Raw genomic sequence first — 23056 nt, forward strand, 5'->3', positions numbered from 1 at the left:
AATATAATTTCATGGCTAAATCCTAAAAAGTGGAACAGTATAAACAGGAACTCATCATGCTCTTCTAGAAAAATGTAACTGTCTTAAAATGTAAATCAGATAACATTCACTCTTTCAGGTCCAAACTGAATCAAACATCATTTTGCATTGTATTTGTCCCATATTGCTTTTTTCAAAGAGTCAGACACAGTTGAGTTTTAGATCTACATGGAAGATCGAGTTTATTTAAGAACTACCTGCATACAAAACATATTGCACATCAACCAACCAGAATGATCCTTTAAAAAAACAAAACATACTGTAGGTGACCCAACAAAAACACTTGGGATGTCACAACTCTCAGTAGTCCAAATTGTCATTTGTCTCAAAAAAACCTAGGTAACGCATATTTTAGTGTCAAGAAAAAGGAGAGCTTCTCTTTTTTTTGCTTTTTTTTTTTAAATACTGTACATTTTAAAATAAATAAACCAAATAAATCTCCTTTCTTAGTGGAACAGTCGTGACCAGTTTCCAGCTAGCCAGTCTGTGGAAGAACCATGAAAATGACATCATCGTCACCTGGGCTTTGTTTTCTAGCAACATCACACCAGGGTTGTCAACACAGGACTTTTGCAATAAGGGGCACACAAAGGGTATATAGCCCCTAAGACGCTCTAAATGAGCTTTGATTCTCTTCATTTAGCTGGAGTTATGGCAGAAAACAGCACTCGTCAACCCTCTTGCTCTAAATTCGAAGTGCCTGATGTTAATTCGATGTTTCACTGATGGCTACATTTCTGTCCAGCACTTAACAGGACAGTTTCCAGACTCAACTACAATCAATTTTTTAAAGAGAAAAAAAGGTTATGTTTCAGTGCGAAGAAAACAACTCCTCAATTGTTTGTTTCTTTTCCAGACACGCAGTTATAACAATTCTTATATGACCAAAGTGGTTGCATATTGAAAAACAGAAAGCAGCTAATGTCAAACTCCTCAACAGATATATTTATATATATATATATATATAAAGGATAACTGGACTCATTTTCTCCACAAACATTAAGAATAGACACACCTGATTTTATAGAGATATGCCTCCGAAATCCTTTCACACTCTTTCAGTGTTGGCCTCCACCTGCCTACAGTGCTAGAAGGACCCATGCAGTACAAGGAGGCGGGGCTGATGGAGTAACACGGAAATAAGTGAAAAGATTTCAGATGTTGTGCAGAGCCAGGCAACAACATGTTGAATCTACTCTCAAGGCACAACAGATGATCACATGTATGTCAGACATACTTGGGTTTCCGAACAAACCTATCTGTACGGTGGTGGTGCTGCTCATGCAGAATATTTTATGTACTACTTCAGATGCACAAAACATCCTGAAAAAAGGTTGTGAGTCCACCTGGTAAAAGGCAGACACATTCTAAAATCCTGCTATGATATTGTTTTTTTACCAATAATCCCTGTCTGCATTTTATAAATACTGCATTCAGTGAAGAGTGGACTGAGAATTACAGTTAAGTAGATGTCCGTGTGTGTTTGACTATCTTTGGCAAGCTTATACAGGAAGAACTATCGTAATAATAAAAAACCGATTCAAATGAATAGTTGGACAGAACATGTGTAAAGGGGAGTTCAGACCTCTTAAACTGCAGAACAGGTTTCAAATACTTGTAAAAAAGAGAACAGTGCTTTAAATGCTTTCCTTACAAAGCTGCTCCAGAGACAGGGAGATTCAATTGAGTGCAGCCAAAGAATTTCAAATATTTGAAACCATTTCCTTCGCCCAGGTCTGACTAGGAGAGCCCGTTAGCGACAGGTTGTGGGTTGCAGTCCCCTTGGTAGGAGACTTTGGCGGGAGACTTGTTGCGCTCACCGTCTCCAGCATTGTTGTTAGAGCCGTTGGTAGTTGCCGGGGCCGACGGCGGGCTGTCCTCAGCAATGGCATCCACCTGACCCTGGACAGAAATGAGGGTTAGACACATGTAGTCAAAAGGCTGGAGAGACTGCGGTGAGGCGATGGATAACCATAGTGATGTATTCGGTCATGTAAAGCTAGAAGTGGCTTCTGGGAATCATCTCTACATTAAAAACCCACTTCTCCTTCTACTGAGAAAGTATAACACAGATTCTTACTTATTCCAAGTAATAAGAGTAGCAATATTTAAACAAATTACAATGAAAGGGGTTACAAAAATGATAACTTAATAAACTCCAAATGTAAGAATCTTGTAGATTAAATATATGGAATGAAAACCTGAGAAAATAAGTTGTTATCTCAGACGATCGATTGGTAAAATGGTTGAGGTTTAGAGCACAAAACATTACTATTGACCCTCCAGTTAGATGTGACCATTGACAATGTACTAAGAGAATAATGATGTACTTGTTAGCGGTTAACTATATCCTACATATTATATTGATCATTCATTTCTCTTTTTTCCAATTTGTGTATTGTTATTTTATGTAAGTAGGTTTTAACAGTATTTGATTTGGTTGTCTTTGCCCTGTGACCATATCATTTATAAAAATAAAACATAAATTGAAACAAATTCAACCTTAAGTTGCGGGGAATAACATATTTCATAAAGAAAGCTTCTAAATTGAGGGGTAGAAATAGAAACCATCCAGAATAAAGACGTAACATTTAGATACTAACCACATCTTTGTTTTTATTGGTGTCCTTGGTGGTTGTCATCTCTCTGCTCTGAGAATCAGCCCGGGATATGTAGTCAGCCACTGACACTGTACGCACAGAAGACAAAACCTGGTCATGACATTGAATCAGGAGTTCTCTCTCAGTGTATATATATATTTGTCACTCACAATCACAACATATTAATTTCACACACAACACTCTGGTAGTGATGTGAAGAACATTACAATAGATCCTGTCTGAAAGGAGCCTATCAGCACTTTTAGACTTCTGTATGTAGAATACAATAGCCTAACTTGAGGCCATGTATTCTTGACATGTAACACAGAACAGAGGGTTGGAGGTTAGGCTTACTATGACACACCACACAAACAAGGACTGCCATTGACAGCCTGACAACGTGAATACAGACAAGCTGTATTATAGTGGTTAGTGAAGTATTACGATGCATATTTCTAAATTGCACGGCAAACCAGTGAACAGTTTAGGCTAGTAAATCAACCACATCCAAAAACAAGCAATTCCATCATTATTAATAAGATCTAAACCATTTCAACAACCCTTTGATTTAGTATGTTGTTGGTGATATGTGCAACCTTTTAGCCAAGCCATTAGGAGCACTGTTTAGGGGAGGAGTATACTGGCAGTAGCCATGGTTACCTGGCTGCCTCTCCTCAGGCAGGCGGGCGCGGCGACGTCGACTACGGTTACGACGCTGAGGTTTAGCTTCTGAGTCATCTAAGGGTGTTAGGCCAGCACAAAGAGAGGGATTTGAGGCTTAAAATGCCTCTCGGACCAGAGGCCTGTCTTTAAACTGCACAGGCTCCTTTGACACTTCAAATGGGAAATGATGCACATTCTGCACAACTCCCACAGCTGGAAACAGAACTAGTAGCTTTAGGAAATGTATGACACACCTTTTGACCACAGTGTTTGAGATGTTTGTACTGTTTGAGTTTGGGAGTATAAGTCAGGTAAGCAGTGGCTTCCCTACCTATTCCATTTTCGCTCATTGAGGTGTTGTCCGACTCGCTCATGCCGTCCATCAGAGTGGTTTCCTCGTCTGTTCTGCGCCTTCGGGATCTCCTGCGTCGGTTTGCAGGCAAGTTGGACTCGCTTGCATCCGTATCAGCAGTCTGGTCTGTCTCAGTGTTTGCCTCCGCAACTCTGTAGGCACTGTTATCGTCATGGTCGCGAGGCCCGGCTGAAGGGTCAACATTCACAGATGTAATAGTGACGCAATGATGACATATATCTGTAGGCTTGCAAGGGCTCTCGCCACCGAACGCCAATGGATTTATTTGTCACTAAGAATCAATATGATACTTATATGTTCAACAGTTGAAGCACAAATGCAATCGACAGAAGTAAATAGCTAACGTAAAGCTAGAAACAATCTAAACGACTTATGGTGGCTAAAGTTTGACGTGATGAAGCTTAGTTAGTCACTTGCTTGCAACCGCCATTTTTATGACAGACATATTTTATATAATATATCTAACCAAAACTCATTCAAAAAACCCATTGACTTGGAGATGAGGTACTTCAAGAAAGTTTAAATGCAAACTCATATCCGGGTTAAGGACTTATTCCTGCACAACTCTATAGGTAAGTCGAACTAGACTTTTACGAGAGAAAGGCAATTGTATGTGCTACTCTTCAAATCCTCCAAGTGTGACTTTTACCAGAGCTGTTGCTGTATCCTCCTCTTCCTCCTCTCCCCCGACCTCCAGGCCCTCCTCTGCCTCTGCCGGGTCCGGGCCTCCTGCGGCTGTCTCTCTGTGGCCGGGAGCCTCTCTCCCTCTCCCTGTAAGTCAACCCGTCAGTCAATATAACATGTTGCTGCATTTCAGTAGAGATGATACAGCCAACACTAAAAACAGCTTCACATTTTGTACATTTGTGAATTTTATACAAAATAAATATTAAAAACTCGCCTGTCCTGATCGTCTGCAGCCAGGGACCAGTCGCTGAGCTCATCCCTGCGCTCTGAGTCTGTCTCAGAGGCGTTGGACTGCTCAGAGTTGGTGCCTGGAAGAGCAAAGCAAACGGACGAGAGAGAGACCGCCACACAGACAGGTTAGGACCAAGCGGCAAACTCTGGGGAACAGCCGGGACGCCAATACGGAAGTGCCACACACTGCAGTTCATACATGGGCCGCTAGGGACTGGCTGCAGAAAGGAGCAATTTCCATAGACCCCCATGTTAAAATGCCCAACTTTACAGCAGAAAAAAAACATGTTTCTACCCATGGATGCAATAAATATTATTATCGATATAGTTAGATTCCACCTTCATGATTATGAATCGGTGAGTGAATTGTTTTCTAACACGACCCTTTTATTTATATTAGGTTTTAAATAGGGCCGGGACTCGATTAAAAAATTAATCTAATTAATTAGAGGCTTTGTAATTAATTAATCGAAATTAATCGCATTTTTAATCACATATAAATATTTGACCTGAGAACAGTGAGAAGCAATTTTTTTCACATGGATTTTAGTATACCATTAGGCGCATTCACACCGCAGTACTTTTCCCACAAAGGTTCATGAGAACTTAGTTCATGAGAACTCTTTGAACCTGGGGGTGGATTAGGCAAATGAAGCCGCTGACGTCACTTCTTCTTCTTCTGCATTGGGTTTACTGGCAGGCCGCAAACCACTTCACGTCGTATACTGCCGCCCAAAGTCCCCGGCCGGAAGTCCCCGGAGTTGGGGACTGGCTTCAGTAGAAGCTGCTGGGAGTCCCAGCAGCCTTCCGAGTAAATCGCCAGAACGCCGACACCTCCTCATCTCCACCGCTCCCATGTTTTATTTTGTGTTGCCATAAGTTAGTCTCTCTGCGTTTCTGCGCTGGGCTAATGCTAATAATGCTAATGCGAGGATAATAAAATGGCGGCTTCACAAAACTTTTTGGGAGTTTTACGGGGCGTGGTTTGCAATCCGCCCAGCCAATCAGAAATATAGCTCTTTTCTCACAAGAGAGCCGCACGAAAGTCCCTGCTCTCTAGCAGCTCTGCTCTCTAGCAGGGACTTTCGTGGGGGTAAAAAGGTTCTCATGAACTAATTTTAGTACCGGCTCTTTTTGGTGTGAACGCGATAAAAGAGGCTAACGTCCACGCTAGCTGATATATGTTTTGCATTGAGGTGATACTTGAGGCTTGATGTGCTGCGGTGATATGCGAATTCCTTTTTGCATAATTTGCACACAACCGTGCTCTTATCGACGCTTCCATCCGTCCGTTTTTTAAAACAACATTTCCCACTGTTGTTCACTGTGGTTTGTTGTTGTCTGAAGTCATGAACGTTAGTTGGTGCTCCAGTATAATCGGTACGCCTGAAACTCATCCAGTGAGAAACGTTCCGCGGTGCAAAAATAAGTGCGATTAAAATGCGTTAATTTTTTTAACGCGTTAATTTTTGTGTAATTAATTAATCTTAATTAACGCGTTAAAGTCCCGGCCCTAGTTTTAAAGTTTTTGCATAAATTAGGGCGTGGTCACGTTGATGGACACGTACATGCCTCACTGTCAGCTAACAGCAACTTGTCCACTCTGCTAGGCTACAACCATAGAGGCTACAACGTTAGTTAGTCATAGTACTTGACCCTTTAGCTTTAGCCGTGTTCGTGGTGATTGTGCCTTTTAGGGAATATTATTACAAATACCAGACAATTAAAATGTCGTGCTGTGCGCTTGAATGTACTAACAGAACTTCCAAGAAGTCTAAAATGATAATATTATACATGTTAACCCCGTTCGCAGGTGTTTGTGTGCTTGGTAGCTTAGCTTGTTACTTATTAGCCAGCTAAGGACGTAATCCTTTATGCATACATATACATTTTAGTTTATGATTCAGCCTTGGGTAAGACTTTTATAGTCTATGGCTATGACGCCCATAATGCTAAACGGGAGCAAATGTTATAGGGGACCCAATTATCCCAGTGGTGGCCGCCGGAGCTAACGGAGCCGCAGGGGGCTAGCTCCAGCCGGCGTCCCGGAGCTAGCCCACTGCGGCTCCGTTAGGTCCGGGCGGTGGAGTCCGTCTTTTCTCAACGTGTGAATGACAAGCATTAAGAATAACAAAATATAGCTAATTCTCTTGCAGATTGTCTCATTTGATTAGGAATGTAACGTTTATATATGGGAACTACACTGTTAGCAGTAACTTGGTAAGCATGTATTTCATGTTAGCTTAGCTTCTTAGCCTGAGCTAGCTCTGTTTACTTCCAGTTCGGAGGCAGCAGGTCCCGCCTCTTTGCCCTTATTTGGAGCAGGCGGGATTAGACTCTGACGTCACAGTCGAGCCGTTAGTGGCCGACTCCGCCTACTAAGGGCTTCACGCCAACTCTGCAGAATCCTATGGGTGACGTCACGGACACTACGTCCATTTATATATACAGTCTATGCTTAGGACTGATGGTCAAATACTGGGAATCACTTGTGTCCTTTATTTTTCAAAAAATACTACCACTTTATTCTCAAAATTCCAGAGAACATTAAAACATGTTTTGAATGTGCAGAACGTTTTGAGGAAGAGCAGCAAACATGGTGATAGGATTTTGGGTTTTAATCTGAATAAATAAAAACAAGTGCATAAATATTCATCAGAACCCAGGAAAGTCAAAATCTAAATTTCATCATGGGTTTTTAAAAAAAAAATAATACATTTGAGTATACCTTTTAAGGCTTGGCAACAAAAAAAAGCATTCTTTTTATGAATTTGAGCCCCTGCCCCTCTAACACACTCTGATATTGTAATACTGTGGCACAGTTGGATTCTTTCACACTAATGACACATTGTTAACACTACAATGTCTGACAGTAAATAAGTTGATCACTTTGAATGTAAGTTCCATACCATATCCGGTGCTGTAGCCGTGGCCTCTGCGCCCGCGCCCTTGACCGTTGTAAGAGCGACTGCCATGTAAAGAGGAAGAGGAGGCGTTGGCACTGCCATCTGTATTGTACCCTCCTCCTCCTCTTTCCCCCCTCTCTCCCCTCTCTCTGTCACCTGGGCGGTGACCCTGGGTGACCTGACGCAACTGTTCATCAATCTGCATCCTCTCCAGACGGAGCTCTTCCACCTCCTAGCAGAGGAATGAAGGCAGAAATGGTAAGAATAAAGAGAACAATGAAAGCAAACGTCACTCTGTATAACAGTATTTATTTCATTTCAGGAAATCAAGAATATCTCTGAGAGTGTGCTTGTTCCTATAAAGGCTCATCATTCAGTACAAATGCCTAATCTTCATACACACATCCACATCACATCCAGTGGGCCTCGTGCTGTTTATTCTGAGTCTCACTAGGCTGCTTCCCTGTGTATTATCCACAAACTGCCTCCTCAGCTCTTCCCCTAGCTGCTGTCTCTCTGCAAGAAGCTCCGCCATGTCCTACACACACACACACACCGTGCAAAACAAACAAACGCCGAGCACCAACAGCGCACAACACATGCGCAAAACAGGACACACGTACAGTGAAATTCACACCACAGGACATGATCATCACACATTTGTATGGCATTTAATATTAACAGTGTAGACGGAAAAGTTATTTACAAGATGCTGAAATATAATAATAACAAATATAATTTATGCTGGTTAATATTTGGATATTCAAATTAATGTCTAGCTGGTTATTATCTTCAAATGTTATTTTCTTTTACAGATAATTAATTGCGGAAAAAATAGATAACAAAAATATGAATTAGTTGCAGGCCGATTATCCCACAAAGTATATGGCTTCTGCTCTTCTTCTAAAAGTGTTTGTATTTGATGTCATATAATGTGAGTAAAATATTTCTGTTGTCAGCGGAGGCAGTCTTTAACATTAAAAAAACTACTGTATGGCTAAACTAAGTATTTTACATTTTGACATCCTAATGCTGCGTTCAAACCGAACGCGATGCGAATATTCGCTTCGCTCTAATCGCTTTTATCGCATCGCTCTAAACCAGGGGTGCCCAACCAGTCGATCGCGGGGAGATTCCCAGTCGAGGCAGTGGGCAGTATGCACTATTTCGCTGACGTTGTCCGTGTCAACAGGAGTCACAGTCCGCACACACACAAGACCACAATTATGGCAGAAGCAAAAAAGCCCAAAATATATAATTTTCACTCCGAGTGGGAGGATGATTATTTTTGTATCTATTCCAATTCAAAGTCCGTCTGTCTCATCTGCAATGCGAGCGTGGCTTTATCGAAGAAGGGTAATTTAGGAGCGGCATTTCAAAACAGTGCACAAACGCTACGAGACGGAATTCCCTCCTAATTCTGCCCTACGCTCCAAAAGGGGAGGGGCCTGAAAGGACAGCTAAATGCACAGCAGTCCATTTTCACCAGGCCCAACAACAAGAGCAAGGCTGCTACCAGAGCATCTTATCGTGTCAGTCACGTTCTTGCGAAACACATGAAGTCTTTCAAAGACGGCGAAGTTGTGAAAGAAGCATTCCTGGAGGCTGCCGACGCGCTTTTGGGGGACAGTAAAAATAACAGAAGCATTTCAACAGGTTTTTGATATAATAAAAACTCAAGTTGGATACCGTTATTAATCAACTGTAAGTTTTAGTTTGTTTGAACTTATTCATTATAATTATTGCACAAAATGGTATAAGAATGCAAACATTAAGATCTGTTCTGTTTAAATTGATTATAGTCTATCAATTAAGGTTAAGAAACTAGTGTTGCTTGCATCCTATTTTAAAGGCATTTCTTTTTATAATCTACTAAAATGCAACAAAAAGGGTTTGATTCTATAAATTGTGTCTTTTTTATTGCACGTTGGCAGCAGATTCCTGTGTAGCTTCAGATCTGAGTTGTCTTATTAGTAAGCCTAATTTATTTTATTGTAGCAACACTATTTTTATATAATGGCAAAGAAAGGGTTCAGAGTCTTTTCTTTTGTTCCTGTGTCATATGTGGCAGCACTGTTCAATGTTTCTTGAAAACATTACCCACTGTAGTGTGACGTGTGAATAAACTCCAACTCCGTATCAACTACACTGTTGTGTAACTTCAGTTAAATACTTGTATGTGTGTAGATTAGAAAGAGGTAAAATAAAGGATCTGAAGTATTCATTGTTCAAGTAGAAGTGTGTATTTACCTGGTAGTAGGCTGTCAGTAATGGCTACGCCTCTCTATTCGGACTGGTAGATCTCGGCAGTCTGGCAACTTTAAAAGTAGCTCTCTCACCCCTGCTCTAAACGCTCGAGTTTCACCCATAGACTGTATATATAAAGGTTTCACTGCGGCTGTCAGCTGTGTTTACATCATTCAAATAAGACTCGCTGGCGCGGGGGCTACAACTACAACAAAATGAACATATTTTACTGTGATTTAATTGTAATACACATTTCAAAATGATGCCAAACTAACAATATACTGATACCGGTTAGTAAAAACCATGAATTAATGCTTGACAAGTCTGCAGACAAGACGGCAGGCGAAAAAACCTTTTAAAATGCTTATTTTCTGAATGAAGATCGGATCAATCAGGCTAAACTAACGTTGTATATGCTCCGATCGGTCACACTCATAACAACGGCCTACAGACATAAATAAAGCAGCGACTGTATTCGCCATGACACAGACCGTCTGTGGTTTGTACTTGTTTAACTTTTGTCCAGTTTCTGAACAGATATGTGAGTGCTAACTGCTAACAGCTAACGGCTGATGTTTTCTGGTTGAACGTCAGTAACGGCAGGCTGAGACCCTCACCACTGATTGGCTACCGCGAGATCGCGTCATGCGAACATAACGCTCAAGTTGAAAAAATTGAACTCGAGCGTTTGTGGCGGCCCCGTTCAATTGCGCCACAGAATTCGCGTCCACCGCTTCATGCTCGCCGTCGGAGCGAATTTGCGTCCGTCCGCGTCTCTGCATTGACTTTACATGTAATCGCGCCGCCCCAAACATCGCATCGCGTCCGGTGTGAACGCACCATTAGAGTTTATAATTTTGACATCACTTTGTTTGGCTATCGGCACAGTGCAAAATGAATGCAGTGATACTATTTACACTTTAGCAAAGCTGATGAAGCTCTATATACACGCTTGTGGCTAAGTCAATGCCTGTTAGGCCACACACACACACGTACGTTTCCTTACATTGAGATAAGAGATGTGGTACTCCAGCAAGACCTGAACGTTGCCGATACTCTCCTTAGTTCCGACAAATGTGAATGGGACCATTCCCTGTGTCGTCAAAACACAAAAAAACACAGGGCTTATGTTAGTATGGGACTGAGTAAATGGAAAGAGTGTGCACATTATTTGTATAGATTTAGCAAAACTGGTGAAAGCTTTCAGCTATACTCTTTGAGCAGGAAGTGAAGAAAGGCAGTAGCAGGCTTACTTCCGGTCGGGGCTGCTTGTTGTCCTTGTCTCCTTCTATCCTAACCCTCACCACACCCGACTTGTCCACAATCTCCTGGATGACCTTCCCGTTCTTACCGATCACTTTGCCTGGGGACAGAGAGCAGGGAAAATATGAGCGGCAAGTCAAAGAGATGATGGACCGACAAAACGCATCTTTTAAAGGAGTGAATAACTATGGTAAATAAGGAGTTGCACATATACAGTGGGAAAAAAGTATTTAGTCAGCCACCAATTGTGCAAGTTCTCCCACTTAAAAAGATGAGAGGCCTGTAATTTTCATCCTAGGTACACTTCAACTATGAGAGACAGAATGGGGGGAAAGAATCCAGGAAATCACATTGTAGGATTTTTAATGAATTAATTAGTAAATTCCTCGGTAAAATAAGTATTTGGTATTTGGCTCTCACAGACCTGTAACTTCTTCTTTAAGAGCCTCCTCTGTCCTCCACTTGTTAACTGTATTAATGGCACCTGTTTGAACTCGTTATCAGTATAAAAGACACCTGTCCACAACCTCAAACAGTCACACTCCAAACTCCACTATGGCCAAGACCAAAGAGCTGTCAAAGGACACCAGAAACAAAATTGTAGACCTGCACCAGGCTGGGAAGACTGAATCTGCAATAGGTAAGCAGCTTGGTGTGAAGAAATCAACTGTGGGAGCAATTATTAGAAAATGGAAGACATACAAGACCACTGATAATCTCCCTCGATCTGGGGCTCCACGCAAGATCTCACCCCGTGGGGTCAAAATGATCACAAGAACGGTGAGCAAAAATCCCAGAACCACACGGGGGGACCTAGTCAATGACCTGCAGAGAGCTGGGACCAAAGTAACAAAGGCTACCATCAGTAACACACTACGCCGCCAGGGACTCAAATCCTGCAGTGCCAGACGTGTCCCCCTGCTTAAGCCAGTACATGTCCAGGCCCGTCTGAAGTTTGCTAGAGAGCATTTAGATGATCCAGAAGAGGATTGGGAGAATGTCATATGGTCAGATGAAACCAAAATAGAACTTTTTGGTAAAAACTTGTTTGGAGGAGAAAGAATGCTGAGTTGCATCCAAAGAACACCATACCTACTGTGAAACATGGGGGTGGAAACATCATGCTTTGGGGCTGTTTTTCTGCAAAGGGACCAGGACGACTGATCCGTGTAAAGGAAAGAATGAATGGGGCCATGTATCGTGAGATTTTGAGTGACAACCTCCTTCCATCAGCAAGGGCATTGAAGATTAAACGTGGCTGGGTCTTTCAGCATGACAATGATCCCAAACACACCGCCCGGGCAACGAAGGAGTGGCTTCGTAAGAAGCATTTCAAGGTCCTGGAGTGGCCTAGCTAGACCCTCCAGAAAAACGCGGGAAAAAAATCCTTGATTATGCGGGCAAAAATCCTTGATTATGCGATCAAACATGCAGGGTTTTATGTGATTTTATGCGGTGAAATTGCGGGAAGTTGCGAAATATGCGGAAAGTTGCTAAATATGCGGATTAAAATAAATATTGGGATGTCTTATTTATTTATTCTCTCTCACACACAACCTGCCACTAACGTTAAACCCCTTTACTATACAATTAAACACATTCAATGTTTATTTATTGTAAAAGCCATTGGGCTATTTTAATCACTCTCTCTCTCTCTCTCTCTCTCTCTCTCTCACACACACACACACACACACACACACTTCTCCGCCTCATTCTGTTTTCATTTACTCGTTCGTTATCTGACCAGCTTCAATCTTGTAGGCTTCTCACCTCGTTTCTTGTAGCCCTCGAAAGGGTTTTGGAGGTTGATGCCTCGGTGAACGTGAGTTGTTTGGCTTTCTTGTCTGCAGCAGCAGAAAGCATTTTCGAATGTTTGAATGAATCAAAGTGGGTCGTCACCGTCGATGTTCTCTTATGCTCCAACACACAGTTGCACGGGGTGCAGAATAGTTTCCCCCCACTTTCGTGCAAGACATCGGGGTACTGCTTTGCCCGGTCTTTAGCAGAAATGTTCGTCGGTAAATGAGATGGATTAGATTTTTTCATCTTGGTGTTTTCTCTCTCGTGTGAGCTCCACACGTTCACTCTACGGTGTTGTTTACCTTCTGTGATGGGCGAGCTGATGACGTTGCGTCATCATCATCATCATCATCATCACCACTTCACGTCAAGACGAGTTAACTTTTTTTCTCAACTTTGTGTGGAAAAATGCGGGGATTATGCGGCCTTTTGATAAATATGCGGCCTTTTAAAAATCTGCGCCATTTTGCGGTAAATTCTGCGATCGCAGAATCGCGTTTTTCTGGAGGGTCTACCTAGCCAGTCTCCAGATCTCAACCCCATAGAAAATCTTTGGAGGGAGTTGAAAGTCCGTGTTGCCCAGCGACAGCCCCAAAACATCACTGCTCTAGAGGAGATCTGCATGGAGGAATGGGCCAAAATACCAGCAACAGTGTGTGAAAACCTTGTGAAGACTTACAGAAAACGTTTGACCTCTGTCATTGCCAACAAAGGGTATATAACAAAGTATTGACATGAACTTTTGTTATTGACCAAATACTTGTTTTCCACCATAATTTGCAAATAAATTCTTTAAAAATCAGACAATGTGATTTTCTGGATTTTTTTTTCCTCATTTTGTCTCTCATAGTTGAGGTATACCTAGGATAACAATTACAGGCCTCTCATCTTTTTAAGTGGGAGAACTTGCACAATTGGTGGCTGACTGACTATGCCCACTGTATTGTAATACAAATCAGATTACAATTGTCTCTAATGTGGCACTACTCTTAACGCATTGAGGATCTCATAGTCGTCTTCCCCTAGCAAAAGATTTTTGAATTTGTAGCTTAGGGTGTAAATGTGTCTACATACCAACAAGGGCCCTGGGCACCTCGACAAAGTCCTCCAGAAACTCCAGGTAGTTCCTGGCTTTCTTCACAGCCTCCGCTGTCTGAAAGGCAACACAGGGTTACTTTTTCTGTTATATCTTCAGAACACATGCACACAGTTGCTTTATTATAACAAAATAAGGGATAAATCCAATGAAAAATCAACAAACAACCACGGTAAGAATGAAACATGTACATTCTGTCCCACAAAGTTCAACATTTGTTGCTTTAAAGATTCCCCATCACTCAAATGATGCCTCCAACAAGACTTGTGCACATGACAACCTACCTCTCCATAAATCCTGAAAGTTCCAGTCTCCTCATCCAGGTCGATGGCAGAGACTCCTGGAACTTTGCGCGCCTGCTGGATGTTGCTGCCGTGGCTGCCGATGGCCAGGCCCATCAGATCCGTTCTGACCATGAACTCCTCCTGGAAGGACGACACCAGCTGCCTGGAGGTCTGCACAAGTTTCATATGCTATCAGTTAATATATTAGTTATAAATGATTCACCATCCTTGAACTTTATTTTTCGAGCCAAAGCGGACAGGCAGTAAAATAAATGTTATATATATATATACACACCACAGTCTGTGACTCTGAACAATGTGATCTGGAAAACCCTTTCAGTTTTACTCCTTTTACTATTAATGTTGTTCATGAAGCCTTATCCAAGTTAGATCCTAAGAAACCGGCTGGCCCGGACAACGTAGAACCATTCTTTTTAAAGATAGCTGCAGATTTTATTGCTCCACATCTTACTTCTCTTTTTAACCTCTCCCTCAGCACAAACACAATTCCAAAACTATGGAAGTCAGCTTATGTCTTGCCTTTACTGAAAGGAGGTGAGGCAACTATTTTAAATAATTATAGGCCCATCTCTAAATTGTCAGTTCTGGCTAAGGTTCTTGAACGCCTAGTGAGTGAGCAGGTAAAGGAGTTTTTATGTACAAATGACATCCTATCTAAACATCAGTCAGGCTTCAGAAAGCAACACAGCACCATCACTGCCACAATGAAAGTTGTGAATGATGTGGCGAGTATTTTAGATAATAAGCAGAGTTGTGCAGCTCTATTTATTCACCTTTCCAAAGCGTTTGATACGGTCGATCATCGCATCTTGAAGCAGAGGCTAGTCAGTATTGGCATATCCAGCCATGCAGTGGGGTGGTTTGTGAACTGCATCTCTGAAAGGTCCCAATGTGTTCAATTTTATGGGCTGTCTTCTGAGTGGTTTAACATTACAAATGGTGTACCACAAGGTTCTGTTTTAGGTCCACTTTTATTCTCCATCTATATCAACAGTTAAGGTGAAAATGTCGATGGAGCAACCTTACATTTGTATGCGGACGATACCGTGATGTATTGTGTAGGTCCCTCCATTAAGGAGGCTGTTGTTAAATTACAGGCTGTTTTTAACATTATTCAGACTCAGCTCTCTGAACTAAAGCTTCTTTTAAATGTTGATAAAAACTAGGGATGCACGATATTGGTTTTTTGAAACCGATACCGATAACTTCCTGCTTCTCAAGACCGATACCGATAACCGATAATATATATATATATTAAATGTAGCTGTAGTTTTTGCACACCTGGTGGTAAAAAAAAGACTAGTGGTGAGCAAATGACATGAGCATTACTACTATGAACAAAACAAAGCCAAGAACAGTTTTGACTCTCGTCAAGCGCCATCATTTCTATGATGAAGTTAGAGATCGTTTTAGCCCTGGAGTCGTCTCTGGCAAACTTCTTGCCTTTTTCAAAAGCCTCGTCGATAGGTAAAAGCCCCGGTGCCTTTGCAGCTGGCTTTGGATTCGCCGCTAGTTTAGCAGCGCAGGCGTCTTCATACGCTTTTAACACACCATCGTAGCGATGGCGATGTTTCAGGTGACTAATCAGGTTGGAAGTATTAGGCAAGGCAAGGCAAGGCAAGTTTATTTATATAGCACTTTTCAACACAAGGCAATTCAAAGTGCTTTACAAAAAATGAAAGAGATTAAGAAAATGGCATTTAAAATCAGTCATTAAGCTCGTTGCCTTTTTCCCTCCTCGTGGAACTTCTGCATGGCATTTGTTAATACAAATAGCAAGCGAACTATCTAACTCTGAAACTTTGAAATAGTCGCATACTACCGGCGACATGTTTGTTTACTGTCCTGGCTTCATGGCCGCACACCATTTACGTCACAGCCAGGCATGAGTTAGGGAGCGCTGGATTTGTGAAAAACTCCCCTCTTCCTAAACCACTAATACCACAGTACTGGCAAAACGGGAGGAGCCGAGTGAAAAACAAGCGCCCCTCATCCCAATCCACCCACACCGCAGTATTTTTTTCTTTTTTTTTACCCAAAAAATATATTGTATATTATCGGGGCTATTAATACTGTTATCGGGTTTATCGGGACGACGTCATAATTCCTAATATCGGACCGATAATTATCGTGCACCACTAATAAAAACTAAGGTAATGTTATTTTCAAAAGCTAAAAAGACACCAGAGACTGCTTTGGATATTGTTACTGCGCAGGGAACACAACTTGAAGTGGTTGCCTGTTACAAATACCTTGGTATCTGGCTTGATGATTGTCTCACTTTTAAACTTCAGGTCAATAACCTGCTTAAAAAGCTGAGGGTTAGACTAGGTTTCTTTTTCAGAAACAAGTCCTGTTTCTCACTTGAGGCCAGGAAAAGGCTAGTCTCTGTGACCTTTTTACCTGTGCTGGACTATGGTGATCTGGTCTATATGAATACACCTGCCCATTACCTGCTCAAGTTAGATGCCGCCTATCACAGCGCACTGAAATGTGTCACTAATTGTAAAGCACTTACTCATCACTGTATACCAGGGCAGGTTTGCCTTCACTAACTGTACAGAGGCTCAGTCATTGGTACATGTTCATATATAAAGCCATGTTGGGTAAACTCCCGTATTACATCTGTTCTCTGATCACAGAGTTGCAAGCAGCTATTGTCTGAGATTGCATGATGTAGTATTGTTAGATGTGCCAAGAGCAAGGACTGTCTTAGGTAAGACAGCTTTTATGTGCGCAGCTCCTCTTGCTTGGAGCAGTCTGCAGCTAGAATTGAAACTGAGCAATTTTGTTCCTCTGCATGTTTTTAAAGCTAGTCTAAGTGAAATGCTCTTTGAAACTATGGGTATGAGTAAATGTAGCCTGTAAATATGTTGTATGATGTCCTTTATTGTTTTATGTTGTTTTATGTTTCATGTGGAACCTATTTGCTGCAGGTCTCCCTTGAAACAGAGATCTATGATCTCAATGGGACCAATCTGGTTAAATAAAGGTTTGAAATGAATATCAAAACATAAAAAACATCTAATTTTGGGTTTACATATCTCAAATTGTTTCATTTCTGATTCAACACTCATTATCAGGATTATTAGGTGTAAAACTACTCAACAATTATCAGATTGAGGTTACAAATGGTTCCCCCTTTACACATGAAGTTGTCTAGACATTACCTCTTTTTTTGAGAACACCAATGTCAGATACCGAAAAAGACAATCTCCTGTTTCGCCCAATATGTGCAAAAAGGGAAACCATGGCTAATGTGCCGACCTGATTCTCCAGACGTAATTCATATAATATAGCGCTAAAGCTTCATGTGTGACCTCATGTGTTCACAAGAGCGACTAAACCCACTGACCTCCAGGTGTTTTGTGGCCTCGTGGTTGCGTGACATCAGCAGCAGCTTGGTCCTGATGCTGCGCAGGTGCATGTCGCTCAGCAAGGACACACGCTTCACTGTCGCCTCATTGGTAGACTACACATACAACCACAGGACATAAAATGTAAAGAAAGAAATAAAATATGTTGGGCTGCTCCCTTGTTGACGACAACTATAATCGTAAGTGAGTCAACCATTGTCTAAACATGAGCAAGAAGAAGTCGGAACATATCGTGTGATAGTGTGGATGCTCAAATGAATATCAAAATGTCCAAAGCCTGTTACCACAATCACTAGTTCGCTGGTCTCAGGGCAGTATGTGATGCGACAGGCTCCCACGGCTTTCTTAAACTCCTTATGGGCGCCATCATTCTGGCACCTGGTACATGAGAAAAATGTTTTAGTTAATATTTCCTAATCCTTTATGTAAACAAATACTATATCCAACAGTATTGGAGATATATAAAGATAAATGCAACACCTACAATAAACAATCTTCTATATAAACGGTCGTTATTTTTCATTACTATCATTGCATTATTTAGTACATGGATTTCAGATGTGTCCCTCCTGAAGTTGTCAGTGGTAAGATAATGAACATACGCTTCTTGTAGATCCTGAGGAACAGGGACAGTGCACTTGGTAAAGGAGTTCTTGGTGATGGCCTTGTTAGCGTTGATCGGACGCAGACGCTCAAAGGTCACGATCTCATTGTAGGTGGCGTCGCAGGCTGCATACTCTATCACGTAAAACTGAGAAGAGAGACATGCTCAGTGGGAATAAATAATAAACACCAACATTTTAAAGCGATCCCTTTAAACTGTCGCATTCCGCAACAACATTTTCTAATATACTTGTAGAACAATGTGCACATTTTTACTTTAACCTCTGAAAACCTAACTACTTAAACTATACTACTTTACTTCTAATGTTTATGTAAATATATGTATTCAATTAGATTTTTTGCACATCCTTACTTTAACTTCTTATGTTTAAATATATATACTTTTATCGTATTCTTTATTTATTTTTATTTTATTTTATTGCATTCTAAAATGAAGCAACTGATGAAAAAGCAAATGTCCACTACGATAACATACTATGATTCTGATGAATTGATTTTACTATATAAAAGTGCAATTGTGAAAACAAGTTTTTTCAAATAACACTTTAATAAAAGACAACATAAAAACTATATTAGCTACATACTTCGATCAATGCTCTGCTAGTGAATGACAATAAGGCTACAACAGAGCACCACTAAAAAATGTATCTGTATTAGTATCAGTATTAATATGGAGTGTGTGGATACTGCTTTCATAACAATACTCACATCTCCCTTCATCATGCAGACTTTAGCCAGCCACCAACCACAAGGCTCTTGATCATTGGCTCTGGAGAGGATCTGATGGGAGATTAAAACCCCAACAGAGTAAGACACAAGTACAATAGGCATAATGAAGGAAATTCAAATATATTTATACATGTGTGTGACCTCCTCACCTCCACCTCCTCGCCCTCTCCAATCTCGTTCTTGCAGTCAGCGTGCGGTGGCATCCTGACATCATGGAAGGGAACCTGGCGCTCTGGCTGCCAACTGAAAATAACATATATTTATTACTAGGGATGCACATATGCATATCGGTCCGATATTAGGAATTATGACGTCGTCCCGATAAACCCGATACCAGTATTAATAGCCCCGATAATATACAATATATTTTTTGGGTAAAAAAAAGAAAAGAATACTGCGGTGTGGGTGGATTGGGATGAGGGGCGCTTGTTTTTCACTCGGCTCCTCCCGTTTTGCCAGTACTGTGGTATTAGTGGTTTAGGAAGAGGGGAGTTTTTCACAAATCCAGCGCTCCCTAACTCATGCCTGGCTGTGACGTAAATGGTGTGCGGCCGTGAAGCCAGGACAGTAAACAAACATGTCGTCGGTGGTATGGGCGTTGGAGCTATGTGCAACTCAAGGCATATGCTCGAACCGGAGCTGCCTGGACGCTGCAATCATGCGTACAATGTCCCACTGTCTGGCTTCCTGCATAAAGTCAAGTGCTCGGCGCAGTTGTGGCGAAATGTCGCTCCTCTGTTTTCATTTAAACAGCTCCTTATATCCGTTAGCGCAGCTAGCTAGCACCAGATGCTAACAACAACAATGCACGTAAGGTCTCTCTCTCGCTCGCTCGGGCCACACATACACCCTCCCGGTCCTCCAGATGGCCAGTCGGTGCCTGCCGGTGAGCGTGGAAGTGTGGTCTGCCACAAGCAGGCAGCAGGAGCGGGGCTGTCAGCATCAGCTTGTAGATGGTATTTTAAACTCGATGTGCTCTGAAACTACGGGGCGGCCGAGGACAAAAAATACACATGCGTTAATCGCGTTAAAATAATTAGTGGCGTACATTTTTTTTGTTATCGGTTATCGGTATCGGTCTTGAGAAGCAGGAAGTTATCGGTATCGGTTTCAAAAAACCAATATCGTGCATCCCTATTTATTACCTTGCTAAAACATGGCAGTGTACTACATGTGTACTACATGTGTACTACATGTTGTCATGTTTGACAAATAACAGCTAGAACAGAGGAAAAAGAGCCACTCACTTGTTCTCAAAGGCAATGGTGAGAGAGTCATCGTGGATATCTTTGACAACGCCCTGCAGGACACACAGACCGGGGTAAACACATAAGAACATGACTGCTGACTCAAATTAGGTGCCACCTATTTTAAGTACAAGAAAGAGAATGTTGACTTTGACTTATGGTAATAAACAATATTAGAAAAGGATGCATTACAGGCATTTGGTATTCATTTACAGGAGCTCAACAAAAGTCGGACAAATGCAATGTAAAGAACACATAACCCAGAGACTTGGCCTAAAAACAACTACCTTGTTTGTTGGGTTGTGATAAAAACATATATAAGTAATTACCAACAAGACTATTCACAGCAAGTGCTTCTGGTTATTAAGAGTAACAGAGATACTTCATGTTACTTTGTAATGCTGGTAGGAATCAAACTGTAACAAAACTGAATTCAAAACCATTAAAATACAATTTGAAGGTATTGTAGGAGTTGTAATGGCCATGTTATATTGTGTAGAGGGAGAATGATTGATCAAAACATAAAAAATACAAATGAATCTGATTGTAAAAAGCATTAGTTGAAGTGTATAAATAGTTTTCCAGTATTTTTTGCAGATCATACACATCAAGACTGTTAACTGTAAAAGAAGTGTTTTGACTGGATGTAAACACACACCAAAAATGTCCTTAGTGTTCAGGAAGTTAAGACAGTTCCAAAGTTAAAGGTTTGTAGGTAGGGTGTCAATCACATTGCATTTTTATAGAAACATAGAATAAGAGCCATAAAAAAAGGTTCAAGAGTCATGATGAGTCATGTAACCAAGCTGGGGAACTCAGAAACAAGTCATGTGAGGAGTTGAGGCCAGAAAGGATAAAAGGAAAGAGCTCGTGGAGCAGAGGAGACCAGAGAAGGAGAGAGGAAACTGAGGAGATGAGATGGGAGGCAAAGAGACAGCCAGTAGGTCTACAAATAGCTTTGTAGTCTGCGGTATCAGTGACCCTCTCCTGGCATGCCAGCTGGTCAGGATTGACAAGGAACAGCTGGCAAACACATACACATACAAAAAATAGCTTCGACGTGATGAAGTATCAAGTAATAGACAGCCGTTGAGTTGGTGCCTTTCAGAATCCCTGTTATAACTAGCCACGGTGCCTCCTAAACATCACATACTTTAATAACATTAATATATATATATAATCAGCAGCCCTGATATCAGTTATATAACTCCACTAAACGAATAAATGATATACAGCTACTATCAGCAGCACATATTTTTCAACGCAGCGTCTAAACACAATTAAGTTGAGCCACATCTTTTGACGTCAACAGTAAGCTAACTTTTAGCTCGGTGAAGCTGTAAACGCTTGTCAAAAACACTGAATAAAAGCATTTATGGGATATATATTTCAATAACTTAAGATAAAAACTTGTTTCGTCCATTTTAAGTATAAAGAAAGGTCGTTAAAAAGTGTCAGTTAGCAAAAACAAATGAACGGTGCTAGCTTAGCCAGCTAATTTTGGCTAGCATTGCTAGTACAAGCTAATAGCAAGCTGCTATTGGGTTCAGAGCAAGTTGGAAACCGTTGGCCTGGACCGTGACAATCAAACTTAAATATTGTATCGTTCAACGATGATGTCGTGTTTGACGCTAAACTGATAAGCCGGTATTTACCTTGTAATAAGCCCCGTTGGAGCCACGGACCTCCACCACCAATTCTTCCATATTGGACACGCAAAGGATGTCGGGACGACAGGTGCTCCTTGAGGCACCGGGAGAGACGTGTGGAGGCAGGAGAGGTGACTCCATGGTAGACTGCTATGTTTACTGTTACACCTCGATAGAAACTATGCCAAAAAAGCCCGATTCTGTTTCTTAACGGCTATATATATAACAAAAAAAACTACAGCTGAGCTCCAACTGACATCTTCCTGCTGTATTTTGGTTGTCATGGCCCTTTAAGAGAGTAAAGGCAATGGTGGAAAGTAACTGATTACATTTACTAAAGTACTGTAGGCAACATGTTTGAGGTAGTGTTTCCATCGTCCCATGCAACTTTATTCTCACAATACTGCAATACATTTTGGATGCCAATATTGTAATTTTTACTCCACTACTTTTATTTGTACATCATTAGTTAAGAGTTACTTTGCATAGCTATTCCAAATGGATGCCAAATTGTGTGCAAACACCCATAGTAAAGTAAAAAGTACAACTATAAAAACATGTAGGCCTACATCAAGAACAAAGGGAGGTGCAAATTGCAGATTAAACACTATAGTGTAAAGTTATATTGATTTAAATAAAACTGTTAAATAAATAAAAAAGTGTATTTGTGATACAAAATGTTACAAAATAGAAAAGTAGAAGTGTGTTATGCGGAGCCTCACATAGCCAGGTGTAGATAGAATTTGGGCAGTATTAATATTAATACATGTACATGATAATAATGCGTGTCAGCATTGGGCAGTTGGAAGAAAGATGTACGGCAAGTAGGAAGAAGGTTCTCCAGTGAAAATGTGCACCACGATTGTGGAAGTTGCTTCAGGTGGTCATTCAGAAATAAAAGAAAGAGGAAGTTCAGTATTTTCAATGATGATGCTCTCAATCTACCCTACAGTATAAATGAGCTCACTCTCTCCTATTTGCAATATTACAATTATGTTTACATGCATCATTCACAAAAGTCAAATAATATGATAATACAACATAACTGTTCATGATAAAGTTTAAATACTGACTAAAGCAGTCAACAGTCTATTTATTTACATTAGAGGGATAGCAAAATCATTAGTCTGCTTAGCTTAACTTTGATCCATGTACTTTTTTCTTTTAATGTTTAATTGACTGCACTGTAACTTTTATCCATGTATTTGTTCTTTTAATGT

The 23056-nt window shown here is 41.0% G+C and overlaps 1 protein-coding gene across 3 annotated transcripts; it reads right to left on the reverse strand.

The window, feature by feature from the left end:
• Positions 1 to 190: 190 nt before the first annotated feature.
• fxr1 (fragile X mental retardation, autosomal homolog 1) lies at positions 191 to 22113 on the reverse strand. Of its 3 annotated transcripts, XM_034237389.1 has the most exons (19): positions 21843 to 22113; positions 20188 to 20240; positions 19090 to 19183; positions 18920 to 18991; positions 18190 to 18338; positions 17872 to 17965; positions 17566 to 17682; positions 14190 to 14360; positions 13884 to 13962; positions 11000 to 11109; positions 10753 to 10848; positions 7903 to 8037; positions 7503 to 7731; positions 4577 to 4670; positions 4325 to 4446; positions 3634 to 3843; positions 3300 to 3377; positions 2643 to 2728; positions 191 to 1941 (listed from the first exon to the last, which is right to left on the reverse strand). In XM_034237389.1, exons 1-19 carry the CDS (start codon positions 21975 to 21977, stop codon positions 1780 to 1782), a joined length of 2286 nt encoding a protein of 761 aa, XP_034093280.1. In that variant the 5' UTR covers positions 21978 to 22113; the 3' UTR covers positions 191 to 1779. The 3 variants fall into 3 exon arrangements, with proteins under 3 accessions (XP_034093280.1, XP_034093278.1, XP_034093277.1); XM_034237387.1 differs by lacking the exon at positions 7903 to 8037 and having other exon boundaries at positions 10753 to 10845; XM_034237386.1 differs by lacking the exon at positions 7903 to 8037.
• Positions 22114 to 23056: the final 943 nt, after the last annotated feature.

The sequence above is a fragment of the Gymnodraco acuticeps genome, unplaced genomic scaffold, assembly GCF_902827175.1.
Source record: "Gymnodraco acuticeps unplaced genomic scaffold, fGymAcu1.1, whole genome shotgun sequence".
Lineage (NCBI taxonomy): Eukaryota > Metazoa > Chordata > Actinopteri > Perciformes > Bathydraconidae > Gymnodraco > Gymnodraco acuticeps.